General features: G+C 41.5%; 1 protein-coding gene across 1 annotated transcript in view; it reads left to right on the forward strand.

Annotated features, from left to right (window-relative positions):
- megf11 (multiple EGF-like-domains 11) overlaps positions 1–24262 on the forward strand; it is a 67578-nt gene extending 43316 nt beyond the window's left edge. Inside the window, exons 9-26 of the mRNA XM_063907718.1 lie at positions 538–674; positions 2494–2706; positions 3175–3349; positions 7807–7927; positions 8934–9097; positions 9198–9300; positions 12563–12709; positions 14023–14157; positions 16450–16578; positions 17387–17515; positions 18122–18250; positions 18385–18513; positions 18617–18853; positions 19158–19327; positions 19429–19492; positions 21147–21191; positions 21862–22068; positions 22320–24262. Coding sequence (XP_063763788.1) covers positions 538–674; positions 2494–2706; positions 3175–3349; positions 7807–7927; positions 8934–9097; positions 9198–9300; positions 12563–12709; positions 14023–14157; positions 16450–16578; positions 17387–17515; positions 18122–18250; positions 18385–18513; positions 18617–18853; positions 19158–19327; positions 19429–19492; positions 21147–21191; positions 21862–22068; positions 22320–22495 — 2610 coding nt within the window. The 3' untranslated portion in view covers positions 22496–24262. The remainder of the gene's footprint in view (positions 1–537; positions 675–2493; positions 2707–3174; positions 3350–7806; positions 7928–8933; positions 9098–9197; positions 9301–12562; positions 12710–14022; positions 14158–16449; positions 16579–17386; positions 17516–18121; positions 18251–18384; positions 18514–18616; positions 18854–19157; positions 19328–19428; positions 19493–21146; positions 21192–21861; positions 22069–22319) is intronic.
- The last annotated feature ends 1298 nt before the right edge of the window (positions 24263–25560 follow it).

The raw sequence follows: 25560 nt of genomic DNA on the forward strand, positions 1-25560 counted from the left end.
TCAGCTAACGTGAGAATTAAGTACCTTACAAATTGAGGTACTTCAGCACATTTTTTTTTTTTTTTCCCAATATTGCTGTAGTGCCTTCCTGCTCATCGATGTGCAAACATCCCACAATTACCTAAAGCAAGAAGGAATTTAAAGGGACAGATACCATAATATAAACTGATTAAAAAGTCTGATTTCCATTTTCTTTTTTTCATTCTGTTATCCATCCCCACTGATTAAATCAACAATGTGCCAATAAAGAACCTGTTATTTGTTAATTAGTCAAATCAAATATAAATGTCCAATGCTGGTGTCAATGATATTCCCACCATGTTCTGGATGTTACTTCAGTTTAGAAAGTGTTTTCAGTTTATCTTAAATATTTAAAGTTAATTTTATAAATATCAGGATATAAGGATATTGCAGAAACATTAACAATATGTCCAAACCGTCCACAAATCTGTAAAAAAACTAATAGTTTAGTGTTTTCAGTCCAGACAAAATAGTGAGTGATGTATTTCATACAATTCTTTGCCTTCTGTTGCAAAGGGTTCAGTTTGTGCCCAGCCGTGCCCTCTTGGCAAGTACGGCATCAACTGCAGCAAGGACTGTTCCTGTCGTAATGGAGGACTCTGCGACCACGTCATGGGGCAGTGCCAGTGCGCAGCAGGCTTCAGTGGACGCAGGTACGCAGCTCACACCTCTGGCAGACAGTCTGCTGAAATATTGCACACAGAAGCCTTTTGTGAAGTACAAACTTTTGTACTCTTTAAAATAGGTCAGATGGGCATGAGTTATTGATATAAGTACTTAATGCAAAGAATGGTTTCATGGAGACTGTTAAACAGTTACTCATTGACCTTTTCTCTTTATTGACGTCCCAATGAAGCACAAACGTGGCTGTTCTTTAGAAAGACAAAGGAATTGCAGGAACAATATCACACTCATGAGAAAAAGGCATTTATAAATGCCTATTAGTCCTTTTGAAGGTGGATTGGAAGCTTTTAATGGGGATGTTTATGTTTAATTAATCTTATACTTCATGCTTGCCTGCAAGGTTTCATGTCTTAAGCCTTCATCCTCTTCCACTCCCAGCTTGACCATTGATCTCACCATGAGCTACATGCTGTTTGGATTCTGCTCATTAATTATAAGTAATGGGTTTATATTAAGGTCTCATTGACACCACAGATCTTTTTAGTTCCCCATGCCTGCCAGAGTAGCCCAGAGCAGCGCAGGTTTATTAGTTCAGCTAAAGCAATTGTCTCTTGGATGGAAACACTTCCTCGACAGGACCTTTACTTTCCTTTATTATTTTGCAAAATTACCCTCATTCATTTTGTCAGTGGCAGGTGAATTAACCTGCCAGGAATAATCTGAGATTGTGTTAGCCCCCACCCTCTCTGTCTAGTTTAATAATACCATTGTCCCCAGATAAAACTAAAGCTGGGGTAATTTAAACATGGACATAACTCGCCCATTTTGTAATGCAATTGTGCTATTTGTAATAGCTTTGTTAGACTCTTGAGATTGAAACTCCAACAGGATTGCATAGTTAAGTCAGTATATTTAAGTGAAGATAAAACTCTACTTCAGTTCTTCATGTGGAGAAACTCATCGACTCTGATGACGGTAAGTCTTGTCCGACTCATGTTGAGCAGTCCCGGCTGCTGATGGCTGGGCTTCCCTGTTATGTACTCATGTGTCAGTTTTGTATTTCAGAAAATGTTTTTAGATTAAATATTCATCATTTAAAAAATGAAATATAAATAATGTATCATTTTACTAAATGACAGTAGTAGCTGATAACTTTAACTCCTTAATGAAATAGCCACAATTTTGGAATTAAGACATCCATTTTCATGAAGGTTCTCACAGTTACATTTATCATTCGTCCTTTCCTTTCAAAACATGTTGTAGATATTAGAACAATACACGTTTTTCAGAATTTTCTGTCACCATGTTAATCCTATGGGATAATTAATTTTAACATTTTAGTTGTGATAAGATGAAAGTTGTAGATTGTGCAACAGTAACAGCAGTGTTGGTATAACAAAAGTGGAATAAAAATAACTAATATTTCAAATGATTATCATCAGTCATTCATCATGTCACTTGAATTATATAAAATATGTACCTTTTTTTTAGGCCAGCAATTTTGCTTATTCTCTCTGTTGAATTATCCTTCAGTTAGTTTATTGATTAATTGCATTGCAAAGTGAATAAAATGTCAAAATATAGTCCAAGATGTTGTTAGACTAAACAAATTACTTGTTTTGTCTGACCAACAGTGGGGGAAAGTATATGCAATATGAATTTTAAAAACAGAAACCTCAAATAAAACAAATCAAAACAAATCTTTTGATTAATTTGATTGCTGTCAACTATTTGATCAACCCAATTTTTTGTTTTACCTTTCTTACATTTGATGCTAGTTAACACACTCCACCCTAATTGTTTAAAATCTACTTTTTAGATGCCTAATTTGAATATTGTTTCTTTTAGGTGCCAGGATGACTGTCCTGTGGGCACCTTTGGGCCGCAGTGTAACCAGAGGTGTGAGTGTCAGAATGGAGCCAAATGTCACCACATCAATGGAGCCTGTCTGTGTGAAACAGGCTTTAAAGGCCCTAATTGCCAAGAGAGATTCTGTCCTCCGGGCCTCTACGGCCTCATCTGTGACAAGTACTGTCCCTGTAATACCACCAACACCGTGAGGTAAGTGATACATCACTGCAAGGCATCACACTCTGACCAAGCATTGAAATAAAGGCCTTTGTGAATCAAGACTTTTCCTACTCAATTTTGCATCTTCCTACAGTAGCTCTAAGCCAGCTCTCATTTTGAAGTCTGGACCCCTCTTAGCCATGTCATCCAGTTAGCTTTTAATCGCAACCTTTGCTTCATTCATAATTTCTCTGCAGCATTCATAGTTAATGCAATGTTAATGCTCTGATTCCGGCTGGAGTTGGGCGCAGACCGTGGAAGTCATTATAGAAAGAAGGAGAAAACGGACACCTCATCTATATGAAACAAGCACATAGACTCAAAGATGGATGAAATGCAGCTGGGGCATACTTCATAATTTGACCCTGCTAAGGATGGAAGTGTGTTGATACTCTACGAGCTGAAACTTTTCTCACTCTTCCTGTGGTTGTCCCATCTTTCTTTCTCATTACGTTGTAGCTGCCACCCGCTTTCTGGTGAATGCACCTGCTCTGCAGGATGGACAGGGCTTTACTGTAATGAGACCTGCTCTCCGGGTTACTTTGGAGAGGGATGCATGTCGCCTTGTAGCTGCACCAACGGTGCCGACTGCCATCCTGTCATAGGCACCTGTATTTGTGCCCCTGGGTTCATGGTGAGTGTCGTATTTCCTCATTGCTATTTAATTATACCAAGATCAGTGGCCTCATTCCGGTACTGTTTTATTGTTATCTAAGATGTTTTATTGTTATATAATTCAACCTTTAATTTGTCTCATGAGATCTAAATGAACTGTTGGAGACTGCAAACATCTGAAGAAGCTTATCATAATTATTTAACAACTCGAAGCAAATGTGTACTGAATGGACAAAGAGTTGGGCAAATAAAAATATATAACTCAAAATGTATTAAAACAGATTGACAAGAAGAAATGGGTGAAAAATCAATACACAAAAACTATTAGAACAACTTTCCTTGATATACAAGTTGATGTGACTTAGACTTAGTAATATTACATGTTGTCCCTTTGTAATTATATTGTTGGGTACGTTAGTTGTTCATAAAACTGCCTTAGGTTAATTGGCATTGTAACTTAATAATTCCATAATAAAGGTAAAAGCAGGTCTGTGAGGGCGTCAGTATTGTGTCTATAATATAGCTCTTTGTTTGATAAGGTTGTTGCTATGGTTTATCATTCATGTCATTTGTGGCTGCATTAAAATGTTTGCGTCATTTTGGTCTCTGGAAGTGGTCCCGGTATTACTTTAGAAGCTTTTTGTACGCAGGCAGGCATAAGCAAGGTGAGATATTTTATTATTGCCTTATTATGGATATGCTGTACTGCACCACAAGAAATCCTAAATGAATCATTCTCTGTTCCAGCCCTTAGCAGACATTAATGATCAGTCGTGCGTATTTTACAAAAAAGGTTTATACGCCTTAACTTGTGGCATCACAGAGACAAGTCGAGACCAAGCTAACAACTATATTTCTGTGCCTGGGAGAGAATTGAAAGTTTGACCTACATACCTTTCCATTTTAGCAGTTTTTCTGCAGCAATTTTATCCCTTTTTACAACTGTCCAATTAGTTGGGTAACTTCAATCAGTTTTCCTATTGTATTTCTCGTCTGGCAATCTGAAGTTACAAAGCAACAAAGACCGAGAGGGTACATTTCTGCCAACATCACATTTCAGTGGAAATTGCTTGTGTCTTACAGCGGGCCACTGTGGTGAATTGAGCTACCGAGAGGGGCCGCAGACTGTGTCTTAATTTGCTCCACCTGTTCTCTTTGGCGGCTGCTGGGAAGGGCTGCCAGATCCATTAAACAGACCTAGAGGGCAGGAGCTGGATAGGAAGGGAGGCAGTCAGATGGGAACAGACACACATCATATGGTGGATTGGTGTGTTGGAGAGGGAGAGAGGGAGAGAGAGAGGGAGAGAGGGAGAGGGGGAGAGGGAGAGAGGGAGAGAGGGAGAGAGAGAGAGAGAGAGAGAGAGAGAGAGAGAGAGAGAGAGAGAGAGGGGGAGAGATTTTGATGCCAGAGCTGCTGCTGCTTTGTTAGAAAGTTAGAGCTAAGAATATTTGTCTTACCTGTAAGTATTTAACTGTGTGACACCTGATCATTATCCCGCAGTGGAGCTTTTAAACATGATTGATGATGGCGTCTGGGTTTTGATCGCTGGTACAGTCTCTTCCTCAGGGGACCGCCGATAGGACTTAGTCTCCCTCCGGCATCTTTGTTCTGGAGTATCATCGGGGGACAAACCAAGCAAAGTGTTGGAGCAGACCGAGCTCCTGCACGCTTGATTTAGCTCTAGTAATTGGACATGCTCTTTTTGACTGGGACAAAGTGATTACATGTTACCTATTCAGGCATTGTCCCTTGCAATCTGCAGCATGTAGTTGCAGTAACAATTCTTCTCCAAAATATGTTTGCCGTTTTTTACAGATTCTGTTGTTACTGCTGTGTCTGAAATATGAATGCATTAGGAATGAATTCCTGTCTGCCTTTGTAGGTGTGGAAAACAAATCATTTTCCTATCTCTCAGGGCTTTCCAGCCTCATCAAAAGGTTCAGAGGTTCATTTTCTGTCTTGCTGCATGAATTTTAAACTGCAGTCACTCATCCAGCAGTTAGATGGACTGCTAAGGAGTGAGACTGATTGGTAATTAGTGGTGCCATTTGCATCTAGTCTCAATGGGTACAAGGCTGATCAATGTTGTGTCAGTGAGAGGCTTTCTGGAAAAAGTGCTCTCCAATTACATTAAGATACTAATAGGTATGAATTTAGTGCCTTGGCCAAGGACGACCTGGCTGCCTCTCAGCGGCTCGGGTCTGGTTACAGCCTCCACTGGCTGTGTAGTTATGTAAGGTCCTGCTGCTCTCGTGCGATGGACTGACAGCCCGTGTATTAATAATGATTCTCCACATACAGACTTCTATCCTTCACCGCTCAGAAGGAATATGAATCAGACGACTAATGAGAGGGCTGCCGTTACCCTCCTGAGAGCAGACCAACCACTGCTCTCTGCGCCATGAGGGTGAACCCAAGTGGAATCGTACGCAGCCGAGGATGCAGCAAAATCCATGTGGTCATTTGTGGCGGCATGACGTTTTATCCATGAGTCCAGTCACCAGTAAATTGCCTGTGCTCTGAAGACAGGTCGAACCCCTCCCCCCTCCGGCCCCCACCGACTGGTCGAACTCATCTCCACACTTAACGACTGGAACTGGACTGCTATTGTTAGCCGTCTAGAAGCTGTCATTTTCAACAGAACAAAGGTTATTGCAACCGATTGATACATTTTTTATTCACAGACAGGCGCTTTTATGTGCCGTTCGGGGAGGAGCGATGTTTTAAGATGTGTGTTCTGCCCCTGGCGTCCACTGGCACATCTTCTCCTGCCTCCTGTTTAAACTGAGTTCAAAATGATAATGAGAGCAGTGAGCAACCAGCAGTCCCCCAGTGCTCTGGTGAGCAAAGCAAGAGCCACTCAGGACTCCTCTGGGCCACTAATTGGAACTCTAAATCATCGTGTCACCTGTCACTCAAAGCAGGGTGTGAAAGGCAGGCTGTGGGAATCCATAGACTGTCTGTGATCTCCAGCTTAGGGAGGGAAGAGACGAGTGAAGGTGGGCTGTGCTCGGCTTTTAAAGCAGAGAAATTCTAATGACATCGAGCTGCAGAGGACAGCAGAAGAGCACTGCATGTCCTTTACCAGAATAGTTAATAATAATAATAAATAAATTAATTAATAATACCAACCCTTATGCAACGGTAAGGGGCTTAAAGGATGTGCGAACATAGCTGCCAATCTTCCATCAGTGTGGTTATTGAGGGTAGAAAGGGAATTGGCTGCAGTCTCAAGGTACCTGCTGTTCACCTTTCTACCCTGTTCACCAACATGGGGTTTATTTGTTTGTTTTTTGTTCTTCCTCAGTTTCGTGTCAACTTCCTTTTATATGCTGTTGGCTACAGGCGGCTGTAGTCAACCATGTGTTTGTTTTGATATTCATGGTGTGGCCAACTGTTTCAGCACTGGGGTGTTTACAATATTCTTCTCTGATCCCAAACCATTATGTGCTTGTGCCTCCACCGACCTGTAGGAATCTGTCATTTGTGGAGTAGTACATGAAAACCACATACTGTCAGTGGTTTGAAGAATGGTTCTCTGGTCCTGAGCACTGCGTATCTTCACCCTTGATTTTAATTATTCGTGATGCTCCAACTTACTTGGGTCTACAAAATCCTTAAAGCAGTGTGCACATTTTTAGTTGCATCTTCCAAAAGGTGTTTAAATCAGAAATGAGAATCCGAATACCTTTATTGGTCCCACTGAGGGGAAATTTACATTGTGACTGCAAAAGTAAAGAGGCAACATATTATTAAGATGCATGCATAAAATATTAGAGATAGAAATGATACAAATTACACCCAGTAGTAGTAAGTACCCATCCAGATGGACAACAATAAGTACAGTAGCAGTATGATTTAATAAATAAGTGTAGCATGTTGAAGTAGTGTGATAAACAAATACGGAACCACATCTGAAGTTTCATTTATAACAGAAATGGTTGTTTTAACCATTAAGAAACACTATTCACTGTTGTATGAACTAATGGTGGACATAAGGGCAGCAGTAGTTGTAGCTTGGCTGGATTTTCTTGCATTAGAGTCCTGTCAGCCTCTCTACTGACGGAGGTGGAGCCAACCCCAATGAGACAAACATTAAGGGGAAGAGAGAAGTGGAGAGATGGGGTGTATTATGTTTTCAAAAGGCAGAGCGTGGCTGGGAGTAGGTGCTGTCTGAATATATAGAGTGCATAATTGGAAGCTGTGAGGCGATAGCTTCAGGGGGGCCATCCTCTCCTCTTGAACTACATTTACCATCAGATTTACTGTTGCTTTGCACCTCATTTGGTCTACTGATACAGTATGACTGGTCTAAATAAGCAGTTCAGTTAGCTATGAGTAAGTTTAGGAAACCTTTCCTGTTTTTCTGTCTGAATCTATTCACACTATATTACTCCTATTTTTCATCTGCCAGAGTCAGCATTTAATGCCATGCGGATTCTTTGCCTCCTGACGTTGCATTATTTCTACCTCAGGGTGAGGACTGTGCTACAATTTGTCCATCGGGTCTCTATGGACCGAGCTGCATGTCCACCTGCTCCTGCCACAACCATGCCTCCTGCTCTCCATTCGACGGCTCCTGTATTTGCAGGGAAGGTACAGTATAATGGACTCATTGTAAAAGGTTAAGAGCAACTCCTGAGCTTTATTAGATATGCTACACTGACTGCACCTTATACACCTTCACATCTTCACGGCTGAACACTTGCACGCATAAAGAGTTAGTACTGATTTCTCTTGCATTCTGTGCTTAAGAATGTATGACTCAAATCATAAAGGATGTTGTTTTTGTATACATACTGACTTGTGCACCGACAAATTAACCCAGCCCTTTAATAATACCCTGCTTGAAAAATTACATTGGAGTTCCCACGTGTAAACTCAGAGGAAAAAAGCACAACAATAGAAAGCACACATTGTAAAGGTTATACCTTTGACTTAAAGATAACGTACATTTATTTGCCTTTACTTAATAACACCTACTTTTACTGTGTATAGTATCAACATAGTTAGGTGATTGGTTATAGTGAACTATCTTTAAAGGTATCTTCTCTGCACAAATCATTTGGGAAAATGAAGAAAATGTTAAAAAAAAGTGAAGGCCTCAATGCTAAAAGTTCAATCGTGTTTACACTTGCCACAGAAACTTCAGTTTGCCACGGGCATCGAAGCAAAGATTTCTGACCTCTAGAACCCAGCACAGGTGTTCAATTTGACCTGTTGAAGGCACTGCAGAAAAACTCAAAGGATCTTCAAAGTGAGTGAGATTCGTCCCGATAGGAATATCTGACCACCAATCCAATGGTTGTTGAGATATTTCCGTGACCAAAGTGGTACACCACCCATCTGAACAACATTATCAGTGCCATGCATTGCAACACATGTATTTTATCAGAACAGAAAATATTTCACCTTTCATAGCAGTTCATCATGTTCCTTAAATGAGTCCCTTTCATTTATCAATGCACAAACACAAGGTTGAGAACCACTGTACTGTATACTGTAAACTATTGTTTTGTGTTACTCGGAGTGACTGTATTCACAAGTTAGAAATAGCCAATAACAAAACAGTTTAATGTGTCTCTACTCTCTCTAACCCCAGGCTGGCAGGGCGTGGACTGCTCCATCCTCTGTTCCAGCGGTACGTGGGGTCTGGGCTGTAATCAGACATGCTTATGTGCCAATAGAGCTGCATGTGACCCTATAGATGGCACCTGCACATGTTCACCTGGGTGGATGGGACTGCGCTGCGGCGAGTCCTGCCCTGTAAGTCTCTCATTTATCTGTGCGGCATCATTCAACGTGGCATGTCTTTGCCCACATGTGAAGTTTTAAAGGTATGGCAGTGAGTTTTTATCATCATCAGGATGGCACCTACGGGTTGGAGTGTCGTGAGCGCTGTGACTGCAGCCATGCTGACGGCTGTGATCCAGTGAGTGGATACTGTCGCTGCTATCCCGGCTGGACAGGTCAGTAATGGTTAAAAAAATATTATAATAATCAGAAAAGGCAGGAAATAAGGACTGATATAACCTCTAAGATCTCAACTCTATTCATTTGTACTCATCATCAAATCAAAGACATCGGAAATGAAGCCAGACGTGCTTATGATACAAAATAATATGACGGGGCACTCATGATTTGAGTTTTACAGTATGTTTACAGAATGTCTGAGCAGTGTTTTGTTAATTAAATGTTGAATTTGTTTTGCCACTGAGCCGGCGGGTGTGTGAATGAGAAATGTTGAGAATGGAGCTCTAAATTAATTCTCTTGGATAACACACTCCATGCTGGTATGCATTCATGCTTATTGCATCCATTATTGGTCATACATCTGAAGTGACTAGCCAGATAAATATTTGGAGACGGAATCAAATCATTGGCCCAGAGTGCTTTCATAAGTTTTTAACACAGACTCTGATACTTTTTTTAATTGGCTCTGTTAATTATTTAAAGTTCCTGGTTGTTGTGAAATCTGACTACTATATTTAGTAATTTGAGTGTTTATTCTTTCTGAGTTGTCACAGATGTATTGAAAGTAAAACTCAGCTGGAAATTAAAACAGAATTGCAGCTAGTAGCAATATGCACAGAGACAACAGGAACAGGGGTAAAAATGACACTTAAATCGAAAAACATTAAAGAGCAGAAAGCTTACTGATTTGGTAAGCGGGGTTATTAACCGATAGTCTGGTTGCAAATAAGGTGCAAATAAATAAAGTGCAAAGAGCTAGTGTGCAAAGAGCAAGGGTATTAATAATACGAATGACAGCAGAATCATTTGCATAGGCGTCCTGTTTGAACTCTTTTCCCCTCTAGACACAAATTCTTACGTTTACATGCCGGCTCATTGTTTCTTGTCATTTCAAACATTTGTTTGCAGCGAAGGAGGTGAGGTAGGAAAGTATGAATGTCGCAGCAAGGGTGAGGATCATTATGCTCAAAAATGAAGCGTCGCATCTGAATGTCAAATACAGGGGCTATCCGAGGACCGGGTCTCTGAGCCTGGGTGGAGAGGTGCAGTCAGGGAGGGAATAGATTCAGCAGGAAAAGGTCAAGCCTGCGAGCTCTCAGCAGCCCACTCCATTCAGCCTCTTGAGCTTAGGGCATTTATTCTAGGAAACAATGTGGGTTTTATTATCTGCAAGAGCGGTGCCGGCAAAATGTTCCTCACATGCTCTGAATCCTGCACAGGTCGGGACCATCTGTCAGCCTTAATTGAGTCACCGGGGTGCGTGGCTGGGGGCAGCATCTAGCCCATTGGGCCGGACAAACACACATGCATGCGCACTTCAATCGCAGAGGCTTGACAATGGGCTCTCTGAAGGAAGGAGCACCTAGAGAGAGGCAGATGTGGGTTTCGTCTCAGGACTGAGTCAGGGATGAAATAAAATGGCTATTTACAGAAACTCTGGAGTTTTTTTTCTCTTGTAAACACTGTCATATCACTGAGCATGCTAGCTCCAGAGTTGGTGTTGCATCCTACTATGCTGTCAACTTGCTCTTTGTATTATAGTGGCTTTAGCATAAACTGTCAAGAAGCTTGACTCTAGATATGTGTGCAAGTCAGTCGTCTACGACCCACACAGTTGTTGCTGAACTGTCGTAAGTCTGACATCAGCCTAAAAAGATGTAAAGGAGTGCTGTGACTGGACACTCGATGCAGGGTCTTCAAGCCAGTCCATGTTTAATAGGACTTTTATTTTATGAAGAGATCCCATGTCATAGAGCAGGTAATGTGAGTGTTTGTTTACATGCACTGACAGAGAGAGAGAGAGAGAGAGAGAGAGAGAGAGGGAGAGAGAGTTAGAGAGAAAGACTCTTAAAGAGGCAGAGAGAGGTTTGCGTTTCTCTGCTCACTCGTACAAATTGGATAGCGGGACCTCTGGCACTTCTCAGTGAAAAGCGTCCTTTGAAGATGCATCAGTACTGGCTTCTCTCGCTCTTTCTTCTTCTCCCTCAGTAGGCATCCAAAGCCCCTCTGTTTGTCACCATTAGACTGAAAAGTGTGATGCTCTGTCCGCATTCCTTTTCTGACAGTGAAGGCAGTGAGGGTTTTTTCTGCCTGGCCTAGCAGAACCTCAAACACACTTGCACAAGCCTTACCCTCCTTTTGATGTCCATGGCAGGGCCACTGACTGAATCACTGCTACCGTGCCCCCCCTCATCAGCACTAACATTTCCTTTCCTTTACTCCTCTGTTCCAGCCCTTAGGCGCCCTGGTTACTGTATAACATTAGTCCCCAGAGTTTAGCCCAGGTTTAATTCAAAGGTACTGCTCTAATGCTGCTTTAATGGCCACACCATTCTCAGATATTCTCACTCAAAGAAAATTTCAAATGAGGCTTCGAACTAAGGGCTGGTGCTTGAAAGGTTGTAGTGTGTGTGTGTGTGTGTGTGTGTGTGTGTGTGTGTGTGTGTGTGTGTGTGTGTGTGTGTGTGTGTGTGTGTGTGTGTGTGTGTGTGTGTGTGTGTGTGTGTGTGTGTGTGTGTGTGTGTGTGTGTGTGTGTGTGTGTGTGTGTGTGTGTGTGTGTGTGTGTGGATATGTGTGTGTGTGGATATGTGTGTGTCTGTACGTGTGCATATGTGTTGGAGCAATATATATTTTAGTTTTGATTCTGCCTCCATGTGCATTACATGTGATTTGCCCCTTAGTTTTTGGTTGGGTGGGACTGAGAGAAAGCAGGCTGCTTTGATGGATATGCTAATGCGTTCATGTGCAAAGCTAGTGTACTGTATGGATGCAGTGTTTTGCATTTGTTGGTTGGAGATTCAGCAGAACACCAAACACACACAGTGACACTTTCAGACTGCGCTCTTGTAGCCTGAGTTCCTCGCTCGTCTCTGTACACTACCCCGGCTCTGCTGAAAGAGAATGGGAGACAAGCTTGGCTTCTCCGGAGACCCAACCTTGTTAATCAACACAGTGAACTGGCAGGGAGCCCCAGTCAGATCAAAAATAAAATGCATTTGAAATGGAAACGGAGTCAGAGAGGATGGGCTGAACTAAAAAAAACACACTCCAAGCTGCTTCCTAATCAGGACTGAAATCAATTGAGGATCCTTGCTTGGTGAATAAACCTCCAAAGACACACTGTGATCAGGCATTGTGAATGCTGTCCTTTTGATGATGTGTTCTTATAGATGGCAGGCTATTGAGAGTATTTCATACAACAACCTTTGCTTTTTTTGTGCACATTTGCTGAATATTTTCATGTAATGTTCCTGCAGGAATCCACTGTGATAATGTGTGCTCACAAGGCTTCTGGGGACCCAACTGTTCAGTCAGCTGTTCCTGTCAGAATGGAGGATCCTGCTCTCCAGAGGACGGGACATGTGTCTGCGCACCTGGATACAGGGGGACATCCTGCAAAAGAAGTGAGCCTCCTTTATCTTTTTTTAAGCATCCTTTCTTTATCCAAACAGCACAAGTCTTTGAGCGCCGCCGTTACAAACTCCATCACAGAACTGACCTTGCTTTGATCTTTGCAGAATTTTTGAAGGGTGAGCCTGCTGAGGAGAACACTCAGTTGTCGGCCATAACTGCTTGAGTGTAAACCCTTCATCACTGCTATCACTTAATCACAGTGTCTTTACCCCGACAGCAACACACACATACACTCCTCACCCCCCTGCCCTGTCCTCAACAGCCAACTCGCAGTGGGAGACTCGCAGTCCTCGCCCAAGGCTCATCAGAGGGTGTGCTCACTGGGAGTGCTAGCCCTGGTTTCTGAACAGGGTCTGTCTGGGGCTGCTCTCAAGTGATGAGCTCACTGATTGGGAGTGAAATTCACAGTCACAAACCTGTAAACATCAATTTGAGTGGGATGTAAGACAGAGACTCGAACAAGCTCTCTGTGTTTTTGTGTGTGTATGTGTGTGTGTTTGTGAGGAAGTTATTACTCATTACAAATTCAATGTTTACACAGATAATGTTCTCATCAGGGGAAAACCTCGTAACTGCAGCCATGCTGTTTTCTCCTGTAGAAACTTTAATTGAAGGATTAAATCCTCCTCCAGACAATAAAGGTGTATCCCACCTGGTGCTTTAAATCAAATCAAACCCCTTGGGGAACATTTAACATAGCATTGTTGTCAAACAACTACCAAGGTTGTCTTTGACAATTCCTAAAAGGTTTCTTGCTTTGAAAATACCAAATTGTCTTCTGAGAGTGGTGATTATTGGAGTAGGAATATAACCAAATCACCAGCTATGAAAATAGATACATAATATTTCATTTTTAAAGAGTCTCGTAAAGAAATACAAATATATTTTTAATAAGACTGCATTCTCTTATCATGGTTGCGCAGTTAACACTCTTTGTATAAAATGTTAGTATAATCACCTTTCTACCACCTTTTTAAATATATCTTCACGGTCCACATTATTTCCATAAAATCTGCATTAACACACAGTGATGTGTTTCCTAAGGTTTATAGATCATCAAGACTTAACATAAAAGGGACTTTCATGATTCTCTTAACTATTTAACTACATCTTTGGCAGCGGATGAAATGGGAGTGAGTGGGAATAAAGACGGGCTTTTCTGCTTCCTCCATCCTTTTACAGTCTCTACCCATTCTTGATTTTTTTCTATATAATCACTCTTGTTATGGACGGTTACTGTATTATATACCTCTTGTTGTCCACTGACTCTCTCTCCTCTCCTGCCATGCTCTGCCGCCTGCAGTCTGCTCTCCGGGGTTTTACGGACACCGCTGCAGCCAGTCCTGTCCGCAGTGTATGCACAGCACCGGGCCCTGCCACCATGTCACCGGACACTGTGAGTGCCTGTCTGGTTTCTCCGGTTCACTCTGCAAACAAGGTAAGTAGCCTTATGTCACTTTGACCTTTTCCTGCTCTTGTCCAATTTTTTCTCAGTAGACTTTTTAGCCATTGCTGAAAAACTTAAGTACAAACCATGTCTGAAAATACTTGCTATTTTGTGTTTACAGGAAATAGGAGAGAAAAGTATATAAAATAAAAAACATTTTTGTATATAATGTACATATTTCCCTGTAAAAATGATATGTTTTTGAATGTTGCTCTATACCACGATATCTTATGGTTCATTTAAAGATCAAAAAAAGTATTCTATCCCAGAATTTAGTTGGGGAACCTATACCTTTCCCTTCAGCCCTCGCTATGATCAGTGGCTCTAATAAGATCAAATGGATGACCTGCTGCCTCTCCCACTGGCATCTGAGCCTTGAAACTTTGAATAATGGCTATTATCAGTGCACTCCAGACCAAAAAGAAATGAAAAGACATTCAACAGGATCCTGAATACCGCTGAGACCCACTATTTTAGACAAAGAATTTGTCAAGTAAACGTTGCCATCCCCTCAACTGCAAAGAGAGCTGCATACAAATTAGTCTTCATGAAAGAAACATGTGCAGAACAAACGTCTTCTTGTTAAATTTATTTCAAGGCAAACAGGAAATTAATTTCTTTTTGTATTGCCTTGACATTTGAATCACATAAAAGATGTAGTTGACAGATAACATCCTAACTTCAGTACAGTTTCTTTTTTCCATTTGTGTGATTAGCATGCTGTACTTTTAAACATTTGTGAGACATGTTAGCATATCTAACTTTAGATTTTAATACGTGTTAACACTTCAGTGCTTGACAATTTCTTAAATGTTACCAAACATTTAAAGGAAACATATAACGATATTGCATGTAAAATGTCTACTACATATTTATTTAGAAGTATTTACTTTTACTACAGTACGTATAAGTTATATTTCAGTGCATCATGGAGGCTTTTTGTCTGTCCATCCTCCATCCTTCAATAGCTTAATGTTAACAGTTTGTCCCCTTATTGACCTGTGAGTGATGATTTATGTGGTCCAAGGTATTTGTCATGTCAGTGATTCTTCACCGGCTATAAAGACCAGTGAAAATCACTGAATTGAGAAAAGACAACTATATAAGCGTATTGTAGATTTCACTTCTAATGATACACCATTTTCTTTAAAAAAAGAAAGTCATAAGGGAACTTTTGGATTCTCTATCATGGCTTTGAGCGATGTCTTTCAAATAAAAGTTTAATAGCTTTGCTGAAGGAAGAGGAAAAAATGAGAGCCCTAATTTGTCTGGTCTGTAATTACTGGTGAGCGGGTGGTAGGACGAAGGTGGCCAACAACACACACATTCTCCTCTTGTCGAACCCTGTTATCGTTGTATCTTGTCCGCTGTCCAGCACACAAAGTCCCCACCTAATGAAGCTCTCCTGGTGTTGAGGCTTGAATCCCCAGAAGCAGCAGTATGGGGAGCCAACCTCATGGCCTAATGACAACCTGCTTGAAAGAGCTCTCGAGAAGAGGGGAAAACCAGTTGAAATGTAATCATTAAAATCAACCCACATGAAAATGAGTCAGACCCATTTCCTTCACAGCCAGCCACCTTATCTGATATTTCTAATGCTGGGCTATTCTCTTTATATGAGACCTTTGATGTATCTGCTGGTGCTGCAGCTCCCTGATGCCGATGCTTAGATTCACCTTGGTTCAATTTGTCTCACGGGCGAACATGGAAACACAATGGTGGTTTCACTGGGAATGACATATTTTATTCAAGAGTGCCGGAGAGCATTGAAATATTAATTTCATGAAAAATGTATTCAGTGGTCTGTGTACATGGTCTATTTTAATTATGTGGCACATCACTCATTTCACTCCAGTGAGTGGAAATGGGGCAGTGGTGCCACAGCAGGCAGTGATTGACTCCTCCTTTTGTTTAAACAGATCACTTCACTTCATGTCCACTCTAATAGAACAATATCATCCATTAGAGGAATATGTTTACACAACCTTTCACAGAATTAGTTTGCCTGCATAAATGGACTCACAATAATGTGTCCAAGTTTGATGTCATAATGTTAATGGATTTTATTATTCTCTGCATGTGAGTGATAATATGCAAATCAGGGTTTGGTGAAGTGATTATTTCCTCTGTGTGTGTGTGTGTGTGTGTGTGTGTGTGTGTGTGTGTGTGTGTGTGTGTGTGTGTGTGTGTGTGTGTGTGTGTGTGTGTGTGTGTGTGTGTGTGTGTGTGTGTGTGTGTGTGTGTGTGTGTGTGTGTGTGTGTGTGTGTGTGTGTGTGTTGCAGTTTGTCCAAGTGGCAGGTATGGCAGGGCCTGTGCTGAGATTTGCCTTTGTACCAACAACGGCACCTGCAACCCCATCGATGGCTCCTGCCAATGCTTCCCTGGCTGGATAGGAGAGGATTGCTCTCAGGGTATAGCTTCTTTCGTTCACCTTGTGTTGGATCGGCTTATTTTCTTTGATTTCCTGTCTCATTGTCTGTCTCCACTCCTAATTTCCCCCTTATATCTACCTTCATATACATATATCATTTTCATGACCCTACACATCCCAGGAACTACCCTCAGCCCGGGCTGATGTAAAACTGATAGCTTGTTTAAATGATTGTTGTAATACATTATGCTCTTTGATTTAAAGTGCTGGAAGCCAAAGATCAATAGCAGAGCTTTGAGCTGTCTTGCCATGAGAAATCTATGTGTGTTTTTTTATTGCATTGACTACTTACGTACAAAGAACGTACGATCAAATTTATGACACATAACCATTGCTTAACTTTGGGTTACTCAACCTGACACATACGTCTGCTCTTCGTCTGCTAGTCTAAATGCAGCAATTTCCATTTCTCCAAGACATTTTTCTCCCACGAGAGACAATAAAGTTGCCTTGACCCGAATATTAACCTTAACACATTTGCTCTAGGAGGGATGTTCTGCAAGGATCTTTGTTATGTGTGTGCATTATTTGTATGTGTAGAAAATATTTAGGCACTTTATCAAACATATGGCTTGTGTTTCATATATGCATGCATACTACATTGTGTGTGTGTGTGTGTGTGTGTGTGTGTGTGTGTGTGTGTGTGTGTGTGTGTGTGTGTGTGTGTGTGTGTGTGTGTGTGTGTGTGTGTGTGTGTGTGTGTGTGTGTGTGTGTGTGTGTGTGTGTGTGTGTGTGTGTGTGTGTGTGTGTGTGTCCATGGGCTTGACTGTGTCTCTGGCGTCTGCAGCCTGTCCCTCTGGGCACTGGGGCCCTGATTGTCTCAACTCGTGTAACTGTCACAACGGAGCCCAGTGCAGTGCCTACGATGGGGAGTGCAGGTGCAGCCCCGGTTGGACCGGACTCTACTGCACACAGCGTGAGTCTCTGCCATCCAGCAATGTAGACACACACTGGCATCTACTGGCAGTCCAACAGAACTGCAACAGATGCCATGTGAGAATCATTTTGGGAAACTGGATGATATTAGGTTTTTATTTACCCCCTTTTTTCTTCAGAGGGAGCAACACCAAATAACGCTAATGGTCACTCCATTGATTTGCTAATTATACATTCCAGGCATTCTAGCAGGGATATTGCACATCATCTACATCAGTCAACTAATTTGAATTCCATTATCTAACACCCCAAGCGTCTCTCTGCGGTGTCATGCTTCTGCTCTTTTGCATGGAAATGACTTTTGTTTGAACTGTTTTGCTTGTTTCCCATATAGACTCTCACTATTTCGTATGGTGTCATTCTTTATCTCCATGTTATGCTAACAGCATAACCACATTTTCTGCTGAAGCAGGAAATGTTTCAATTCCATTCATTCACAGTGTCCTTTATTGAGTATGCTGCAGAGACATTAAATAGTATTGATTTTGGTTTTCCTCTGCGATATGACCTTGACTCTTTACATTGTCTTCCCCTCTCTTTGTTTTCTCCTCCCCTCCCATCACAACATTTTGACATCGGTGTCCAGGCTGTCCTTCAGGGTTCTACGGCAGAGACTGTTCTGAAGTCTGTCGCTGCCAAAACGGTGCAGACTGCGACCACATGACTGGCCAGTGTGCCTGCCGCACAGGCTTTATTGGGACGAGCTGTGAGCAGAGTTGAGTAGGCCCACCACATTTTATCGCTGAGCAAAAATTACCTTGTGCTGTGTGTGTCCATAAACACTTTGGCTCCCACTCCTTAAGTGCTTTAATTTTGATGGATATAGTAATGCACCTCTCTCCCATGCAGAGTGTCCTGCTGGTACATTTGGATATGGCTGCCAGCAGCTGTGTGAGTGCCTTAACAATGCTACCTGTGACTATGTGACTGGGACGTGCTACTGCAGCCCTGGATATAAAGGCATTCGCTGTGATCAAGGTGAGAGGTGATCGAGATGATCGAGGCTCTCCACTGTATTATCACTCAAACACAGATTTGTACACAGTGTTTAAACAACCCACTCTGTGTGTTTTCTCTGTAGCAGCTCTGATGATGGAGGAGCTGAACCCGTACACTAAGATTAGCCCAGCAAGAGGTTCAGAGCGCCAGTCTGCCGGAGCCGTTATGGGCATCATCTTTCTGCTCCTCATCATCATGTCCATGCTTAGCCTGTTTGTGTGGTACAGGCAGAGGCAGAGGGAGAAAGGCCATGAGATCCAGCCCAGTGTGTCCTACACACAGGCAATGCACATCACCAACACAGACTATTCCCTGTCTGGTAAGAGGTTTTGCAAACTATATGGACCAAATAAATATATTCTCAAGATGGACAATTGCTGCATACTACGATGGAAAAATGTATCCTTCCTTCAGCAAAAATATCTAAAACAAAAATATGAAATATCTAAATATCTGTGGGTTTCTAGGTGTTGATTGGTAAAAACAAGCATTTTAACTTTGGATAAATGTATTGTTGGCAAAGACAGATATTTGTGATAAGTTCTTTGTGCATGCTCTTGTATGAAAATCGTACACAAACTGATTGACAAAGATCAAACCTGGCCTGTTGTTAAAACCTGCAGAGTGTGGCAGTACGGTCGCGATGAGGACCAGCGCTGCTGAGGTCAACCAGGCCCAGGGCAGCGGCAGCAGCAGTGGTCAGTGCTTCTCCAACCCCAGCTACCACACTGTGGCCCAGTGTAACGTGGTCTCTACCATCTCCAGCAACCTGGACGGCACTCTGACCCTCAAAGTAAGATCACTCTCCATATGTATTTACATTAAACGTAACTTACTATATAATACAATAACTTACTTATAAAAACATCACACACTGTGCTCTTTCTTTCACAGCCGAGCACTTTAAAAAGTCGGAATGGCGCAGAATGGAGAGCCTACTGCAACCTCAATGACCTCGGTCAGTTTACCTCCCTTACTTACAATAAAACACCACACACAGCTCATCCGGAATTTTTGACTTTGTAGAACCGTTACTTCAAGGGCAAAGGCACATGAGTCGTTATTACAAACCTCATATAGGCACATCCTGGACACAGCTACCCTGTTGTGAATGAAGATGAACCGAGGGTTTCTTGTTAGACATAACCTTTGCTCTGATTTTGATAAGATATGCGGGTTGGACAGGGAAAGCTGTGGTGAGGAGGTGTACAGGGGTCACTGTGAGCTCATTAGTTCTCTTTCAATTCCCCCAGTGGCACATCTCTCTGTGACGGCTTACTCTGGGTCAGAAACTGCTCTCCTGGGCTGTGAATTATAGAGAGTTAAACATAACAGAAAATGACTCTATAATAGCTTAAATCTATTCTTCAAATACCCATATTAGATTTATAAACAATACACAAACATCTGATAAGTGGTTTATAATGCGTAACTCATATTATATGTACTGTAGTTGTTTAAGAATCCTCCTGTAGGCAATCAAAGACTGTGTATAAACTCAAAATGAATAACAACAAAGAATATCGCAATTGATAATATATGATATAAAATATGCTTATACCTATAGACCTTATAGGAAAAATTATCATTTTAACACAAAGTGTAGATCAGATGAAGTCTGAATTAGCTCCATTCATAAATTAACATATAAAAGTATAATAGTGTGTATCTGGTGTGGGGTTTTTTTGGGGGGAAAAAGTATAATTTCCACATTGAAAATCCTTAAAAGGGCATTAACTCTTACCCAATTAAGTTAAAATAATATGTACATGAATATGCACACTTTTTTCGTTTCTTAAGTTTTCCTGAGACACAAGATTATTGCTACCCCGCAAAAAGCCCATTCTCGATGTATGCACAGGTGGCTGCACGTTTTTTTACATTCATTTTGTAAGAATTTAAATTGGATTAAGAATGACTTCCAAAATAGTTGTGATGATCACTCACATCGAGCACAGAGAAACTCCACGTTCAGCAGTTGAATGTGAAAACAGCCTTGTGTCAAACTCTGCACATACAGTACTTCTGCACTGTGCAACACATCCAGCTGGTGGAACACGAAGAAAAACACATTTGCAAGTGAAGGGAGGACTTTAAATATGTGTTTCTTGGTTTGTGGTGATACAAACTGAATGATAGTGTTAATACGGTAGTACCACAAAAAAAAAACGATGCATGTGTCCTGAACACAGGCTCCCCACTGCAGAGAGACATACACAAATCTAAATGTCCATGATTCATTCATTCTCTGCCGTGCTTAGACTTACAGTCTGATGTCTTGATTTGCACATTTTAATTTAGTGTTAGAGCACACAGCAGATTGATCATAATGACAAGCTCCTCTCAGAAAGCAGTCTTGTATGTTAATTGATGTAGCGTTAAACAGGCTTGTCCTCTCTTCACGATGTGTTGTTGTTTGGCACACATCCCATTATGACCACAGTCAATTATGCAGACTTGTAAGCGTTGAGGGAGACATACAGTAACTCCTCACATTCTTAATTTTTCCAAAAATAATGACAGACATAGTGCTTTTTAATTAGATATTTTCGGTCAACTCTTATGCATTTGGGGAATTCATTTTGGTTTTCATATTTTGACTTTCTTTACAGATGTTCAACAGGGGGAGACACAAACACAGAGAAGCTCCAAAAAAGGTAAATTATGTACTATGGATAACTGGGCAAGCGTGCGTGCGTGCGTGTGTAAACAGGTTAGCAGACATGCTGCATGTGGAATCCTGTTCAGCTTCACCAGCACCAATATGCTCAACATCTCAAGAGTCAATTTCCCCATTTGGTTTCAATTCCCATAGGAGACTCTCTCTCCCCAGAATCCTATATCCTTATATTCTCCATGATTTATGTGAAAACTGTCTGCACTTTGGACAAGATCATGGTGGGCTGAGGTTTTGTTCCAAAAGTAATTGCTCTCTATGGCTCAGTGCCCGATACGTCATTTTGTCTCCCACACTGTGCAGTGGCTGCTGAATGTGAGGGACCCATGGGTGTGGAGAGTGGTCTGAAGGAGCTCTGCTGCGGTCTCTAATGAGGCCTCTTATCAGACTGATGAGACTGTTATGGATGAGATGAGCCTTCCACTCTTTTCCCCTTTGTACTCTGATTACTATCTACCACCATTAGTCACCTGATGGAGACAAAAAAAGTACAACTCTTCACAATATCCCTTGCCATTCTCCAGACCATACCAATGTCTAAATTTTAGTGGTCATATCAGAGTTGAGCTTTAATACCCCTGCAATAAGTCCATGACAATCCCTTAATCTTTATTGATGGTGAATATGTCCTTGTCTCACGGCTACTGCAGATTACATCAAGAGCTCCATGTGCAGCAACAGCTCCTGCTCTCTGAATAGTGAGAATCCATACGCCACCATTAGAGACCCACCAGGCCTGGCTTGCAAGCACACAGAGAGCAGCTATGTGGAGATGAAGTCCCCCTCCCACCGTGAAGTGCCCTTTGGAGGCACTGCCACCCTCCTGGGCAATGCGGGCAGGAATGTCTATGATGTTGGTGAGTGCGTTATTGCTCTGCTGCGTGGAGCTCAGCAGGGTCCTGCAGCTTATAGCCTCGCTGGTCATGCTCCCTGCTGAGAGCCTGTGCAGAATGTGTAAGCCTTGATATGGGAAATGTGAGCTGCCTTTCTATTGCATGCGCTTCTTCTTTCTCCTTTTGTTCCTCAGCCTGTGCCTGACACTCTTCCTCAGTGTTTCTCATGTATGTCTCCTACTTGTTTTCCTTCCTTCTTTCCTAAACTACTACAGAGCCAACAGTGAGTGTCCTGCAGGGACCAAATGGCATGGCCACCGGCTTTTCCCAGAGCCCCTATGACCTCCCTCGCAGCAGCCACATCCCCAGCCACTATGACATACTTCCCATGCGTCACAGCCCCACACACACACCCCCGCCACCCCCAGAAAGCCCCAGCTCCCTGCTCTAGAGGGCAAGACCCCCTGCCCCAGATCACAGGGAGCGGCATTGTCAACCAACTTTCAACCAAGGGCCCTCCCTCTGTCTCCGAGTGTGTTCAATTAGATACTGAGATGTTGAGATGTTGAGATGGAGGGACAGCCACAGCTCTTCTGGACCCTACGCTCTTTGGCTCCTTCACTCACGTTTTTTGGAGGGAGTGGAGGAAAGAGTGTCCCACACACCAGCGACCTTTCAGCCATTTTATTTTACTATAGAACTGATCACTCAAACTGCAGCCCGGCCTCTTTATGGACCTCCTGAAGTGGAACATGATGGTTCCAAGCTGCGCAAAGGGCAGCGTACACGGATTGGGCGGACAGATTATTTACAGGAAGAGAGATATCCTCACGCTCATTTTTACCCCATGATGTAGGGTTACTATTCAAGGGCAACCAAGTGTTTATAATGCCCCCTAAACAGAAGTGTTTTTCGCCACAGGAAGGAAGGTATATACTCACCTTGACCATTTCCAAACAGAGAGATTTACTACATATACACATCAGAGTTTATGAAGTGTCACTGTGTGCAGAAGCTGCAGATCACAGTGCAGCTGACATGGAGGGATAATGGTCTTCTGCTCTGAGGTTAGAAAGGTTCAGTCAGAAAACAAGAGGACTCTCTGTTATAAATGTTAAACACAGAAATCCAGAAGAAAACTAAGTATACATATACAAAAATATATAACATACAGTAAGTCTGAAGTTCGAGTCCCCCCCCCTCACTGATGAAGTGGTCAGATATTGTGTTGTTTTTTATGTGAAAGCATTTTCTTCTTGCAAATGTCTTAGTTTACATTTTTTAAATATTGGGTGTTAAGAAGGGATTGATTTTACCTTTTCTGTTTTGTATTTATAAAGGTTTATTTATTAATTTATATTAGTGATGGTGACTTTTTATCAATGTGACACTAGAGTTAAAAAAAAAGATGAGCATGATCAGATAATGGATACCCACTGATGTAGGTAACACACAATTTATCTTCTTGTGAGATGATCAATGTCATTTCGTGTGTGTTTTTGAAGTTATTAAAAATGTTCTTTCTCTCTCTGTCAGATTGTAAATTAAATATAAAGTTTCAGATGACCAATTCAAGACCCACGATATCCTGTGCAGTATTTACAAAGGGAACCACTCTGTATGTAAAAAAGTCAATTTCTGAAATAATTTATGTTTGTATCAGGCAAATTAACTTATATATTATTGAACTGAATTTATTCATTCACTATGTGAATTCCATTTCACCCCCAGTAGAAGCAATAACATGTCGACAATCGATGCCCAGGCTTTCATTAGTGCTGGATATTATGACATCCTTGACCAGTGTGGTGACAGTGGATCATATTTTACGTGACTGTTTTTCCTTCGAGGAACTTTTTTCCAATTGCTGTCATATCAATGCTGCTTGTTGTTTTGGTACTTAAGTTTCAAATTAAAAACCTATTCTGCCATCAGACACCTTGTTGGGTCAGGTTCTCGTGTCACTGTTAGACAGGATGTTGCATTTGTTGCTGTGAATATTAAAATGTCAGGAGTATGAATGTTGACAGGACTGATGGATAGAGGATTGAACTCTAACAAATTAGACATTGTATTTAAGTCTGCTCCTGGGTGACCAAACTGTTGCCAAGAGTCTACAAGTGAGGAAAATCATGGCTACCAATTTTGTCAATGTGCTCTCAAGTTTAATAAGCTTTTTCCTAAATGAAAGGCCTCACCGTGGAGTACAACTTGTGAATTTAACAACATTTTATTGTTGGAAATATCTGATATATGGAGATTTCTTTCTGATGGCATTTTGTTACTCTCTAACAGTTTTTTGTATATACAATAAGATAATAAATAAAAACATGATGTATAGTTTTATAACTAACCGTCCTTGCTTTAAGTAGTTCAAATAATCTCCACCTTGACTTGCTACATCGTAACATGTTATTCGATGAATCAAAAATATATAATACATAAAAAGGAGGGTCATTCACAATGAGTAGTTTTAGTGTTTATACTTTGAGCATTTTTAGCTGGTAAATGTATTCAAGTATTTTAGTTGTTAATGCAGGACAAAGCATTATTTTTGACACTGGTTTTGCTTTATTTAGTTAACCGATTAACCAATTCATAATGGCTGCTTTCAAAAATACTTAAGAGTCATTTTAACCCGTAAGGAACTTTTTCCTGAGCAAAGAACGATTTGACTGCACTGCAGCTAGGTGAGGAGTAGAATCAGTGCAGGTCTACAAGGACGACATAAGTATAAACTTAATTTTTAACGTTCTGTCTAACAGGAGACTACAAAATAGGCACCAACTTAAATTCTGACTGATTATTTAGAGACATCAGCCACAACACCAACACTGCATACATTATCATCATTAACCCTGTAAGGCCCCAGGTTGTCATTTGGTCTTGTTGTTCAGCCTCACAATGGTTTTGGGGAGTAAATGTATTTAAAGGTCCCGCCCTCTGGCTATGAACTCACACAACCCCTGAATCTTCGATCAAGCAACATCTCTTTGTCTTATTGGACTGGATTTCTCAGATTCAATAAGTAAAATGCCTCTAATATTTTTTGGGGGGATTATTACAATGTCTACAACATGTACATGTTTTGCTATTGTGGAATACATTGCATCTTAAGCAGGTGTTGTGTTAAACCTGAAATATGCCTGATGCAGCAAGATCAATGTGGATAATTAGTAAGTAAGTTCGGAAATGTGACATTTTACGGGACCTGTTAGGAGTACTACAGTAGAGGAGTTCTTCAGTTGTAGGAAGCAATTTTCCCGAGCTCGACAGATGATGGACATGCCCTACTGACAGCCAACAAGCCCTGAGTGATGCCCACCGAAAGAAATGCAGCCAGTGAGTCAAGAAGCTAATGGACCAAATAAAACCGAGTACTTCAGAGAGAGCTGGAAGGAGAGGGGCATGAAAAGACGAGGTCACACTGCAGCGGTGAGCACTTTGAGAGATGTTTTTTTACAGCTCTTGCAGCTTGTTGAATACCCTTCCAACAATGAATGGGGTTTCTTACAG

Source organism: Eleginops maclovinus, chromosome 2 (assembly GCF_036324505.1).
Source record: "Eleginops maclovinus isolate JMC-PN-2008 ecotype Puerto Natales chromosome 2, JC_Emac_rtc_rv5, whole genome shotgun sequence".
NCBI classification, from domain to species: Eukaryota; Metazoa; Chordata; class Actinopteri; order Perciformes; family Eleginopidae; genus Eleginops; species Eleginops maclovinus.